Raw genomic sequence first — 14,482 nt, forward strand, 5'->3', positions numbered from 1 at the left:
TCCCTACCCCAGAGCTGGCAGCAACGAGCGAACCAGGATAGCATAATTCTGTGACTCCAGGGGAAAACTGCCCCCACTGAGACAATCAGCGCTACTTTAGCAAAGTCGGGGATGTTGGTAGCTGCGTACGTGTGAGCAACTGCGCTGTTGAGTCACGGTGCATTCAAAATTGTCTCGAGGAAAAAAAGGTTTCTAATGCATAATTAAATGCACGTCCCTCAGCAGAGAAAATGATCCAGCAAATTTGAGACCATATGTTCAAACAGCCCATACCGTTTTTTCCACACTGTATTTAGCTTACCGCGGTCTTGCGATATGCGGTACTGGCTACCAGGGTTCGCTGCTTGTACTGTCACTGCCACCCTCCATGATTTGGGAAAACGCCACTGTTGATGTATAGCGGCAGCTGGATGATGCATGCGTAACACAGCCATGTCTGAACAGATGAGACAAAATAAAGTGCGAGACTCAGCCAGCCAATCCCAGGAGAAAACAACCATTTATAAATGCAATAGTACTCGTATTACGAGAGACCTATTGCCTTATAAACAAACCTGCGGGTGTCCAAGAAGGCATGATCGGGTGTGGGGGGGAGAGGGTGGTGAGCAGAGAAGTTACTGACTACACGAGGAGAGGGGGGCAGAGGAACAAAAGAGTTTGTAAAGTAAAGGGGCCAATAGCAATGGAAGCAGAAAAATGACGACATGGCCGTGAGGAGGTGGGACAAAGAAACCGAAAACAAATCAGAATGCAGCATTTCCGATTTAAGCCAATGAAAAATATGGACGGAAATTGGGCAGAGCTTCCCCCACTATACTGTATACTGCGTGTCTCGCAAAGCGAACAGTGCGTTGCACTGCAACGCTATACAAGACCTAAAAAGTTTTAGGAAAGAAGAAAGCATTCAGACTCAGGTCTAAAGTAAACCAAGAGTATTCTGTTCTCGAGTACAAGCCACTGAGACAACACGTAAATGGAAAATTCTTAGCCAGATGCTTAACATTCTCTCAGGAATTCAAATAAAAAAAAACAAGATGCTGCAAAGAGTAACATTATCCCGAATAGCGCAGCTGGGTGTCTCCTCACGTGCCATTATTCTGTTGCTAGGGGAAGGGAAGAACAGTCTGAACAAAGGGAAAGCAATGACTGGTGACCACGAGAAATACCCAATCTAAATGAGAAGTTAAATATAATAAAGGATAGTCGGATGAGCTTTTTTAGTTCGCTGCACACAAAGACAGCTGACCCGGAAAAAAGAATGAAGGAGTACATTTGACAAAGAACGATGCTCCTCTCACCCAACAGCTGGCCTTCCCCAATAGAGGCATGACCACCCACAGAGGTTGTAAATGGTAACAAATCAAAGTGCTCCACTGAAAACAGAACAGCTGTTGTTGAATATAACAATGTCTTTTCAACATCATTGCAAACAAAATGTTAAAACAAACAGCAGACGCAGGGGTAGGTGGGGAGGGCACACAGACATAGACGGGGCATTGTGAATTATGCTTTTAAAATACTTCACATACCTGTGCTGATTAAATAAAAGGGCAGTTTTTAATTGAAAGGCAGAGGGAGCAGCTCTGCAACCAGAGAGCCTTCCCAAGCCTATTTACAGAAAGTCAGAACTCACAGATCATAAAATGCAAGCAGCTCTGGTGCTGAGAAGGAACCCAAGAAAGAAATAGTCCCCCAAAGAGCAGAAATACAATCAAATTGTAATGATTCAGTACTTAGTCCCTGCTGCCTGGGAGGAATGTAGTAGAATAAGGAGGGACAAAGAGGCAGGACTGACCACAAGCGTGCAAGGATTTGTAAACGACTTGAAAACAAACAAATCGATAGCAGAGGGATAGCAGAGGGACGGCTTTAAGTACACAAGAGAAGGTACAATAGGTCTTGAATGCTCGACCTAAAAAGGAGAGGGAATGGCTGTGTGGAATTATGCCGCTCTTCTTTCACCACTATGCCTCTTAGTTTGGCTGGACAGGGTAGAAATGCTGTATCTATAGGTAGGTTCCTCTGTAGCCTAACTACGACATTTAAGTAAAGTTTCATATGGCTTCGCATTTTGTTCAAGCGGTCATGGAGGGAAGGTTGTACACACCACAGTGAGCAACACGGCAGGGACAGATCATTGATTGGGTCTCCGTGGGCCCCCTCCAGAGCTGTCATCCCATCTATCTCTTGCAGGTGGTGAAGTTTGACTTGCCTGCCTCATGGGAAGGAGCGGGGCGAGTCCCACCACACCCACGGGTTCATGACTGCTATAGGGGGAATTGCTCCTATAATGTATGGCTCTCATTGATCTCCACTAAAATGAGATAAGAACTCTGGTTATTCATTACTATGCCATAGCAATCGATTATTATCTCTTAGAAGACTCGTACACAATAGTCCAACTTATTCCCTAGTAGACACATTGGGTGGTGACGTGTTTTTCTAATGCCATGTATAGCAAACATATTCAGATATTCATCCACCAACAATGAATTTTTAGCCCATAACCCACCCACAGTCAAAACCACATCCTCTGTTTGAAAGATTTGATGAAGCCACATAATGACACATTTCAAAGAATGGCATTTCACTCCTTTTTATAATGTAACTGAGTGTTGTTTACCCTGGGGGTTTAATTGAGACTTCCACATTTTACCTTAAATATAACCCGCATGATTAGATGAGAGGGGGTTCTAGCATAGGTAGGTGGTTTTTGTTTGCATCGTTAGTTGAAACAAGGATGACTTTCTTTACCTCTTCTGTACATATCCCTGTATTGACGGCAATGTGAATTTAGAAATGAGTTGAGAAATTGCACGGCCATAATGGGTGGAAGCTGTGAAAATACTATTTTCAAACTGCGTACCTCCCCAACACCTATGCATGTTGATATTCACTTGGTGGCTGATATGTCAAGGGGTCAATGCATGCTTTTAGTAGAACAGACTGGTTCTTATTTTAATTCACGAGACTCCAGCAGATTTCCATGCAGTTGATGCTGCTGAACATATCCACATGTCAGACCCTGTAGTTCTGCATTTGTGTGAGAAAACAGCGAATATGGTTGTTCGTCTTTTTTGGGGTTGTAGATTTTGCCATTTTAAGTGCTCTTTCATGACTGTGAGCCTGTACAGCTCTGATTGCCGTTCTAACTAAATCTGGAGCTAACCTTACAGCCTTGCCTGTATTGCTGCTAATGGCTTGTTAATAAGTTCCTTTCGTGATATATTATTATTATTATTATAATTACATTATTAAGCGCGCAGCTACCCGGAGGTTTCCCGGCGCTAAGGCAAACAGAACGATATACAGGGTGGGAGGAGCGTCAGGACAGCAGTTTAAGTATTGAAGAGCCAGGTCTTAATTCCTTTACGGAAAGTCAAGAAGCACATTTCAGAACGCAGAGGTAGGGGTAGGGAGTTCCAAAGAGAAATGAATACAACATTTTGAATTTAAGTGCCTGGTGCCACAAGCAGGACCAAGAATTTTGACCCGTGAGACTTACCTACTGTCGCATGATTGTGTTTATTTTTGTTTTAGAATTAAACTTTGATAACAGCACGTGCACCTCTGATGGGTCAGACGTAACTCTGCCGAAATGTGCTGAATCCCTGGATGGAGTACCCCTCTTCCCAGAGGGGCTGACGATCATTTTACTCTGCCTGTACCTGCTGTTTGCCGGCCTTCTGCTCATAAACCTGCTGATTGCCATGTTCAGGTGAGTCATGCAACCTCAGTCTTTCTTCTGTTACTTCTCCTCCACTTTACTTTACATCTTTTATTGATGAGCTGTTGAAAGTTGGGCTGAAACCGTCAACATTATCGGCGCCCTCTTGCTCTCCTTAAACCTTTTGTGCGCGTAAAACAACCGCCATTTTGAGCACCATGGCTTCCCTGCTCTCGCCGAGAGCCAGCGCGCCTCTCTCCCCCTCCTAGCTTCGCTGACAACCCCCCTGCCTGCACCTGCCGCGAATCATAAAACCCCTCTTCGGCGCTGCTCTGCCCCAGGCCCTCGTCCTGTTCCCAGCGCAACACCTCCCTTCTTCCCATTCATGATCCCCGGCCCTTTGATGCAAACCCCTTTTCCCCGTGTGCCCGTTCGTCTTCCTCGTTCCCAGGCCGACACCCAGCTCTGCCGATACTGTTCCTTGCCCCTCCCCGTACAATAGAAAGTTTCCCCCCAGCAAGGGATCCCCGGGTTGATCAAAGCCCCCCGCCCTACGAGATCCGATCGAACCCCACACACTCCGTGAATCGGCGGAATATCCAGCTGCGCGATGATCATCACCTGTTGTGAACGGGGCGGGGACTTCCACTGTAACCTTGCGTGGGAACGGGCTGGGAAGGGGGATTCTGAGGATGTCTTTCCGTACATCAAAGTATCGACAAGAATGTGTTACATGCAATAAAGAGATAAACTTGTGTATAAGAGGCCAGGCCTCAGGGATGCAGTTAGAGCACCTCAGAACGATACCTTCTGTCCGTTTCGTTGTGTTCTCCTCCGGAGAGAATAAAAACCTTGTTTCCTGCCTTCCAGTCTCCAGCGCCTGCCTCTTCAATAGTTTAACTTCTTTATGGGTTCAAGAGGCGACACCGCCGGGCAATACTTAAGGATCTTATATTCTGGTTGGTAGTGTCACCCTTATTTTCAACAATTGGCGCCCAACGTGGGGCCCATCAGCGACCCATGGATCCAGTGGGAGAGGTCCTGACGACAAAGTGAACGACTGCAACGATCGGGAACGCGTCTGTCCGATAGACCCTCGTCTGACAGCCGATCATCCGAACTTCACTGGTTCCGAACAGACCTCTCTCGAGTGATCTACGGTCCTGACTGGGAACCATAAGGAGTGCCGCGAGGATAACGGAGAAGAGAGGACGATCGGGCGCTGGATTCGGAAGACAAGAAACTGTCCATGCGGTCCGGGTAAGGTCGTGTAATCACGACAAGTTGCGAAATGATTGCTTGATTGCTTGATTGTTTAAAAAAATACTAGTATTGCTCTTTTTATTTATTTGCAGATTCACTGTCTGCAAACGGAGAAACAACGGGCTCTCTCTCTTTGCAAGCAGTGGAGGATAGGTAGGGCAGCAGCCGTGCTTATTTTTTCTCCCCCACTCAATAATCACTTGAAACTGAACTGTTGTTCGCAAAACTATTGTTTCCTGGAGATTCCCTGTCTGCAAACAGGGAAGAGACCACCCTTTTTGCAGATAGTGAAAAGGGTAGGTAACGCAGATCTTTGCGGACCTACTCATTCTCCCCATTGTTATTTATTGGTCTTTTGTTATTTTGATCCATGAGGTATTCACTGCCTGCAAACAACGTAGAATAGAAATATTCTGTCCAGTCTTTGCACCTAGTGATAAGATAGGCAGTGCTGACTTTTTAGTCCCTCGTTACGAGCCGTCATGTCTGTCTTCTCCCCACTGATTAGTAGCCTGTTTAGCCCGGACCGCTTATTAGAGATGGACCATCCAGCCCCACTGGAAGGCACCCCTAATAAGGACATGTTCATGAAGCATGGATTGACCGCTATAGCCTATAGTAAACTATGGCATAAATATACGAAAAAGGGTCAAGAAAGTCAGTGGCCCCTAATAGGATCCTTCGATGATGATAAAATAAAAACGCTAGAAACTGCCCTGGGTAAAAACAAGACAACACCCACTATGCTTGACAGTTTCGGCATGTGGCGAAAAGAAACTGAACAACGTAAAAAGAAAACTGAGAGTAGGCTGGAAAAAGAGCTGCGAAAAGCAGCCCACCTAGCTGCCCAGAACTTAGAAAAAGAGATAAAGGAAAGAGAGAAAGCTAAACAGAAACTAGAAATGGAAACGCCAAGCCAGTGTCCGGTTAGAACTCCCTCCATGCTCTACCCTGATTTACCCTCGAAACAACGAGCCAATGAGGACCTGCTGTTAGGTCCTCCTATCATCTACATGCCCCCTCCATATGCCCCTTCTCAACCCTTGGCGCAGCACGCGCCACCCCCAGGTACAAACGAAGGTACCGCCACAGCGTCGGCCCCAATGGCCTTTGTGCCAGCCGAACCCCTTGTATTAAAACCCGCATCAACAACAACGTTAGACGACCATGAGACTCGAGGGGCTGGCCCTGCAAGAACAAACAGACTAGACAAAGATGAGCGAGCGGGGATCGACAAAATAGCAAGGACACTGGTAGAAAGGAAGGATGATGAAGAGTACATCACAGATATGTTCAGCTCGTATACAGGGAGTCACAGACGACATTTTACCGTGCGACTGTGTTATCATGTCTTGAATGCATACGAGGACCGATATCGAGACAAAGGTCCCGAGAGCCTAAGGACTCTGTACCGGAAGGTCGATATCGGGGATGAGGGCGAGTGTGATGTGTCGGACCTCCTTACGCGTACGCTTGAGGTTTTCCGCCACCTCACTGAACGAAAGCCGGGAGCTAAATCCGCAGCCTCCGTAGTGACCGAACCACCAACCGAGCAATCTAACACCATGATGCCGATACGAGAGGCTGCCCCTTACTGGGTTCCTCCTCGGGGTACAGGGACTCACGATGATGCAAACAACCAAGACGCGAAGGGAAGGGTAGTGTACAACTGGGTCTACCAGCCATGGGACCGGCAAGAGATACTGACATTCCGGAAATCTCTACCCGACCTACGTAAAAACCCCACTGCCTTCTATACTGAATTAGGTACAGCCCTGGGCTCAACGATTATGACCCTGGCTGACATCGACTTGTTCTTCGGGTTATGTCTACCAGCTGATGTGTGGAAGCAAATCCGGAAAGTCGACCACCTTGAGCTGTTTGGACATACCTGGTCACAACTCAATGATCTGGATAAACAACGGGGACCAGGACAAAAGCCTTTGAAATCCATTCTAGACCTCCCAGATAAAATCGTAGAGAAATTAAAAACCCTAATCCCAGAAAAGAAAGTGGACTGGTCGATAGTAACAGCCTGTCGCCAAAAACCCCAGGAGGATGTATCGGAATACTTCTCCCGGTTTGAAACGGTGTTCTCCGATTACAGCGGCCAGGACATGACCACTGCAACCGGACACCATCTGTTTGTCCAGAATTATGTTAAGGGCCTATCATCGGAAATCTCCCAGAAACTACAGGCCAGCGAGAGTAGTTGGGCAGCCTCCAAACCTACAGCGATTCTCCAAATGGCCCAATATTATGAGCATCAGAAAAATGAAAACGATAGGGCGACAGAGAAAAAGAAGAAGGACTTAAAAGAGAGGGTGATGATTGCCAAACTGCAAGGGGTAACTATAGGACGAGACCAATACCGGGGAAACTACCAGACAAACGTCCCTAAGACTACATTCCCCCAGGACCGCACTCTGACTTCCTACAGTGGACGCACAGACCTTAGAGAAAACCAGTGCGCTTTCTGCAAAGGGACTGGCCATTGGAAATCCCAGTGCCCAGTTCTTCTGGAAATGATCAGAAACAAAGACCCCAGGGACGTAGCAAACGGACCGAGACCTAAGGGACAACAACGAGGGCCCCCAAATGACGCGACTAACGACAGATCAAGCAGACCAAATACGTTCGACCGACCCAGGCAGAACCAATATCAACAATCTGACTATGACGATACTCACACCTTCGCATAGGACAGCCAAGGGCGAGGGAGGGATCCAGTCGAGCTCTATGTTGACCAGCAGGGCCCTTATGTCACTGCTAAGGTCCTGGGTACCAAGTCTCCATTTCTGGTAGACACTGGCGCAACACGTAGTGCGTTATCTAAACGACTGATTCCAAGGGCACCCTTGTCTGGCTCACTCATAACATCGACAGGTTTCGATGGAACGCCCTCCACCAACCCTTTGTCTGCCCCGATTCTCTTTGACGTAGAAAACAACACCACCGACACCACGTTCTTGCTTTCCTCCAATAGCCCTGACGCCATTATGGGACTTGACTTACTGAAACACTTCCGAGCGACGATCAGGTGTTCTCAAGATGGAGTTCGAGTGTTTCTTTACGACAACCCCGTTCTGCTTAGACATTGCTCCCCCCGACACATGTTTTCCATCACCGACGTTGACGCGTCCCTGCTTGACACTCTACCTCCGTATCTGTGGGCCAAAGCGGATTCGGACGTAGGGCGTATGTTAATTGACCCAGTGCACATTACTGTCCGACCAGACGCAACACTCCCAAAACTCCCACAATATCGGATATCGCCAGAGGGCGAGAAGGCATTGGTAATGATTATCCAGTCACTGATAGACGCAGGAGTGGTAGAGGAAGTGGTTAGCAACGTTTGCAACAGCCCTATCTTGCCCATTATCAAGAAGCAGGGAGAGGGAGATGAGAAAGCATACCGTTTCATCATCGACCTCCGAGAGATCAACAAAGTGGTGGTACCCCAGTACCCTGTGGTCTCAGACATCACCACCATCCTGACCTTGATTCCATCCACTGCCACCACCTTTTCCGTCATCGACCTCAAGAACGCATTCTTCTCCATCCCCATCCACCCAGACAGCCGATATCTCTTCGGCTTTACCCTAAAAGCCCGCTCATATAGGTTTTGCCGAGCGCCTCAAGGCTACACGGAAAGCCCTAGCATTTACAGCCAGGCCCTCAAAAGACAACTAGACCAAGTCCAGTTACCCGACGGAGTGGTGTTGGTACAATATGTCGATGACATCCTTTTGGCAGCCGACACCACCCCTCTAGCGGTTACCGCCACCATTCAACTCTTGCACTTCCTTGCGGAAAATGGCCACAAGGTCTCCAAGAAGAAGTTGCAATTCTGCCTACCCCAGGTCACTTACCTAGGCCACCTCTTGTCCAAAGATGGAAGAAAACTCACCCCAGATCGAATCCAAACCATTCTAGATACCCCTGTCCCTAAGACCCAGAAGCAGGTTCGCTCCCTATTAGGCCTCACCTCCTTCTGCCGACAATGGTTACCAAACTTCAGCCTCGTTGTAAAACCACTGCTTTCTCTGCTAAACAAAGACGTCCCTTTCCCACTCCCTTGGACCCCTGAGTGTCAAACTTCCTTCACAGAACTGCGAGATGCCCTTTGCTCAGCCCCTGTCCTAGGTACCCCTGATTACAAAAAGCCCTTCTCCCTTTACACTCACGAAAGGGAGGGGTGCGCTTTATCTGTCCTGACCCAGGCCATCGGCCCTAAGCAACGACCGTGCGCTTACTTCTCTGCCACTCTTGACCCTGTCGCCAGAGCCTTGCCTGCCTGCCTTCGAGCTGTAGCTGCTGCTGCAATCTCTATCCGACAGAGTGAGGGGATTGTACTCTCGAATTCCCTCACGGTACTGGTACCCCATGCAGTCGACACCCTCCTGAACCAAACCAAGACGCAACATCTGACGAGTGCACGACTGACTGGATACGAACTGACCTTGCTTGCCCCCCATATCACCCTGAAAAGATGCACCACACTGAACCCAGCAACTCTGTTACCCTTGCCAGAGAACGATCCCAATGTGCACCCCGTACATGACTGCGTGACTCTTACGGACGAACAGACCAGGAGTAGGGTCGATCTCAGAGACACGGCTTTCCCTGACCCCGACGGGGAGTTGTGGGTGGACGCTTCTTGCATCAAACTCTCCGATGGTACCACTTCCGCTGCCTATGCAGTCACCACGGCTCGAACTGTAGTAGAAACAGCCCGCATCACCCAGCGATCTGCCCAGGCAGCGGAACTGATTGCTTTGACGCGAGCCTGCATCCTGGCAACAGGAACCACAGCGAACATTTACACCGACAGCCAGTATGCCTTCGGGGTGGTTCACCATTTTGGGCTCCTCTGGAGGGAGAGAGGATTCTTGACCTCACACGGCACACCCATTTTGCACGGGGATTTAGTCTCCGCCTTAATCGAAGCTGTCCTCCTCCCCAACAAACTTGCCGTTATCAAATGCCAGGCACACAAGAAAGTGACAGACATTATTGGACAGGGAAATGCACTAGCCGACATCACCGCCCGAACGACAGCTGAAAATAGAACGACAACACATATGTACGTGACCAGGTCACAAGCAGAAAACTGGACTGACGCCAAGGACACAATTAGAGACATACAAACGTCTAGCACACAACACGAATTGACTGAATGGACACGGGTGGGATTGAAAGACGATGAAGGCTGCTGGCGGACAAAAGACACGAACAGATGGTTGCTACCTGATTCATACTTGATTCCCATATTAACCATGGCACACTCCCCTGCCCACATAGGATCAGCCCCCATGATCGAACTTGTCTCCAGGGTTTGGCACAATGACAAGATCCCAGATTCCGCCAAACGCCTGGTCCAACAATGCTTAATATGCCTGCAACACAACCCCGGGAAAGGAACTGTAGTACCCCGGGGGGGATTTGGGGTCCCAAACCACCCATTTGAAGTCCTGCAGATGGACTACATCCAGCTAGACAGATGCCAAGGCTTAAAATATGTGCTCGTCGTGGTGTGCGCATTTAGCAAGTGGGTGGAAGCATATCCAACCCGTGACAACACCGCTATGGCCACTGCAAAGGTTCTGTTAAAGGAGTTTTTCCCCCGTTATGGCCTCTGTCGTGTTTTATGGAGTGATAATGGCCCCCACTTCGTAGCCAAAGTTATCCAGCTCATCCTAAATGGGCTGGGTATTAAACAGAAATTCCACGCAGTCTTCCACCCTCAATCTGCTGGGCTTGTCGAACGACACAATGCCACACTAAAGCTTAAACTGGCCAAAATAGTGGCTACCACGGGCCTGAAATGGCCAGACGCCCTCCCATTGGCATTGCTATCGATGCGCTCTACCCCCACCCGACATCACTTAACCCCTTATGAAGTTGTCTTCGGTCGACCCATGAGCGTCTGGTCTGCCCCGAAACCAACTTCCATTCATGACGTTCCGGACGTCCTAATGTCTGATTATCTGTACAAATTGACTGAAACTTTGTCTGTCCTTCATCAGCAGGTGCAGCAGGCCATCCCCGATGCTTCCAGGGGTCCGGGTCACGCCATCCAGCCGGGGGACTTCGTGCTGATCCGGAATTTTCAGCGATCAAAGAGTTTGGAACCCCGGTGGACGGGCCCCTGGCAAGTGCTGATCACCACTCGGACCGCACTTCGAGTGGAGGGGAAGAAACACTGGCTGCACGCTCATCACTGCAAAAAGGTCTCCCCAGCCCTGGCCACAACAGACACCGTCAACACCCAAGAAGAGCTCCTGAACCAGGACCGACCATCGTTGAACTGCTATCCTGATACTGAGACACTTGAACTTTCAAAACATCCTGACCCCACTGTGCCATCTCGAGAAGGGTATTTCCTGCGTCGAAAGGAGGGAGCTTAGGCTAAGTAGGCCACGGACTAGGTTAAAGGATCTCAGAACGGTGACCCAAACTACCAAGGGTTACCTGGAGAGAAGCTAAAACTAAGTCTGTGGTCCTGCCCACTACCGAGCACCTTGAAGACGAAGATGATGGAAGCGCCAGATAAGAAGATGATGGAAGCGCCAAATAAGAAGCCGACGGAGACAGCAGGAAATACCCACTACAGAAATCCGAGAACAGACAGACCCCATAGCTCAAAGACAATTGCACTCTTCATCGTAATCCTCCTCTGTTTTCTCCTCATGACTACGCTCTGGATTATGGAAGAACACGCACCTGCTCACGAAACATTCCTAACCACTGCTCAGCCTACCACCATGAAGGAACATTATCTAATTTCGCTCTCTCCTCAACTAAGAGAGAGGCGAAAGGAGTTTTGGAACAACTCTTTCGTGCAGCTACTTCACCAGCACAATCTTGCCACCAACACCACCAACTGCTGGATCTGTGGGTTGCTACCCCATGCCACTGGACATTCAATACCATTCATCCCTTCACCCTTCTCTGTCCACGGCTCCTGCCTTGCCTGGCTGATCCTCCTGCAAGAGAGCTATACGGGCAATGCCACCTCCAGCAGAACTGCAGCACATTCTTCTCACGGGGCCGGGCGAAACAAGACAAAGACACACTTCTGCCCGCTGACCCCCAGCGACTCGATCCAAATGGACATCCCGGCTAAAGAACGAATCGAAATGCAGGTGTTCAACAATCCAACCAGACCCACCTTCTCCTATCTGCGGAAACGAACAGCTGCCACTCTGACTGTGGCCCTGTCGGTCATCAACGTCACAGGCCACATGTGTGTAGAAGGACTTGGGACACAGCTGGTGGGTCGCAGCGCTTGCCGCTTTACCAGCACTCTGGATTCCACGGATCCACCTTCCTTTGTGTCATCCCCAAACATGTATTTCATCTGCGGCACGAAGGCCTACACCTGGCTCCCCAAAGGCTGGGGGGGCACTTGCTACATCTCCTTCGTCCTTCCTCCAACTTATGTGGCCCCAGCGAATCACCACAGGCAAAAACGAGCCAAAGACGTTGAGCAAGCCGACTCAACAGGGGCGCAGTTCCTCGATGCTATGAAAGGACTCGTCCCCCTCTGGGGCCCGATGGCAAACAGCCGTGCCATCCGACATTTGACTCAGGCAGTCGAGACAACCATGAACATCACAGCGGGCATCTTTGCCAACAACACTGCCGAGCTCCAAGCGGTCCGTTTGGTGGCTCTTCAGAACCGCCTCGTTCTAGATGTGGTTCTGGCGGACCGTGGAGGAGCATGCCGCATTATTGGGTCCAGCTGTTGTACATACATACCGGACAACTCACCCTCAGTGTACAAAGCCATCGAACATCTTCACAGACTCTCTTCGGAAGTTCACCAAGAGCAAGAAGAATGGTCGCTTGGTGGTTGGTTCTGGGACACCGTCAAAAGCTGGGGCTGGAGACTGCTCACCATTATCCTGATTCCTGTAGTTGTAATATGTGGCCTATGCTTAGGAATTCAATGTCTGCCACCTATGTGTTCTTTATGTGCGAGTTGTATTTTTCCCAAAACTGTGGACATTGGAAGCGAACATATGAGAGCATTGTATGATACCGAAGTTAGGAATTTGATGAAAATTGACATTGAGTAAAGCAAGGTGGCTAGATATGTTGAAAAGGGGGGACTGTTGAAAGTTGGGCTGAAACCGTCAACATTATCGGCGCCCTCTTGCTCTCCTTAAACCTTTTGTGCGCGTAAAACAACCGCCATTTTGAGCACCATGGCTTCCCTGCTCTCGCCGAGAGCCAGCGCGCCTCTCTCCCCCTCCTAGCTTCGCTGACAACCCCCCCTGCCTGCACCTGCCGCGAATCATAAAACCCCTCTTCGGCGCTGCTCTGCCCCAGGCCCTCGTCCTGTTCCCAGCGCAACACCTCCCTTCTTCCCATTCATGATCCCCGGCCCTTTGATGCAAACCCCTTTTCCCCGTGTGCCCGTTCGTCTTCCTCGTTCCCAGGCCGACACCCAGCTCTGCCGATACTGTTCCTTGCCCCTCCCCGTACAATAGAAAGTTTCCCCCCAGCAAGGGATCCCCGGGTTGATCAAAGCCCCCCGCCCTACGAGATCCGATCGAACCCCACACACTCCGTGAATCGGCGGAATATCCAGCTGCGCGATGATCATCACCTGTTGTGAACGGGGTGGGGACTTCCACTGTAACCTTGCGTGGGAACGGGCTGGGAAGGGGGATTCTGAGGATGTCTTTCCGTACATCAAAGTATCGACGAGAATGTGTTACATGCAATAAAGAGATAAACTTGTGTATAAGAGGCCAGGCCTCAGGGATGCAGTTAGAGCACCTCAGAACGATACCTTCTGTCCGTTTCGTTGTGTTCTCCTCCGGAGAGAATAAAAACCTTGTTTCCTGCATTCCAGTCTCCAGCGCCTGCCTCTTCAATAGTTTACCTTCTTTATGGGTTCAAGAGGCGACACCGCCGGGCAATACTTAAGGATCTTATATTCTGGTTGGTAGTGTCACCCTTATTTTCAACAGAGCTTTCTTTTTCATTCTTTTTCCACTTCAATAACTCTGTCTCTCTATGTTGCTCTTCAGATCTGTTTCTTAGGCATAGACTCACATATGAACGCGGTTTGTTGTCTACTATTTGTATTCTGTGTTCACATTACTGCCCTTCTGTTCCAGCGCTCTCTTTGTCTCTTCTCCAATCTCTAAGCATTGCTCTCTGATATTCTCACCTCTGCTTCTGCTCCTTCTCGTATCAAGCTCACATATCCACCCAACATGTCAAAAGATTCAAAGTATGACATAGTCAAGGCCACAACAGGTATATTCGCCCTGACATGACACTGTTGGTGTTTGTTGTCATTCCTAATTTGTTACTATTTACCCTCAGACATGCATCTATTTCTCTGTGGATCGTACACAGAGGCAGAATCTCTTTCCACAGTTAGAGCTCCAAATATTCTCAGCCTTCCTTAGAGAGTTTTATCTACTGCTCCTGTGCTGTTGTGTCCAACCATAATGCTATTTGTCCTCTGAAGTCAATTAACAGTTTAGGAAAAATAAACTGATTATACACTACACCACAGTCAATGTATCT

General features: G+C 49.0%; 1 protein-coding gene across 3 annotated transcripts in view; it reads left to right on the plus strand.

Annotated features, from left to right (window-relative positions):
• Positions 1-14,482, plus strand: part of LOC144773619 (transient receptor potential cation channel subfamily M member 2-like) — a 1,811,195-nt gene that overhangs the window by 1,388,248 nt on the left and 408,465 nt on the right. For 2 of the 3 annotated variants that reach the window (XM_078658765.1, XM_078658766.1), the window contains one exon: positions 3,541-3,718. In XM_078658765.1, the coding sequence (XP_078514891.1) occupies positions 3,541-3,718 (178 nt within the window). Of the gene's footprint in view, positions 1-3,540; positions 3,789-13,914; positions 14,164-14,482 lie in introns of those variants that run through there. The other variant, XR_013600034.1, reaches the window with a different exon arrangement.

This window comes from Lissotriton helveticus, chromosome 8 (assembly GCF_964261635.1).
Source record: "Lissotriton helveticus chromosome 8, aLisHel1.1, whole genome shotgun sequence".
In the NCBI taxonomy this organism is placed as follows: Eukaryota; Metazoa; Chordata; class Amphibia; order Caudata; family Salamandridae; genus Lissotriton; species Lissotriton helveticus.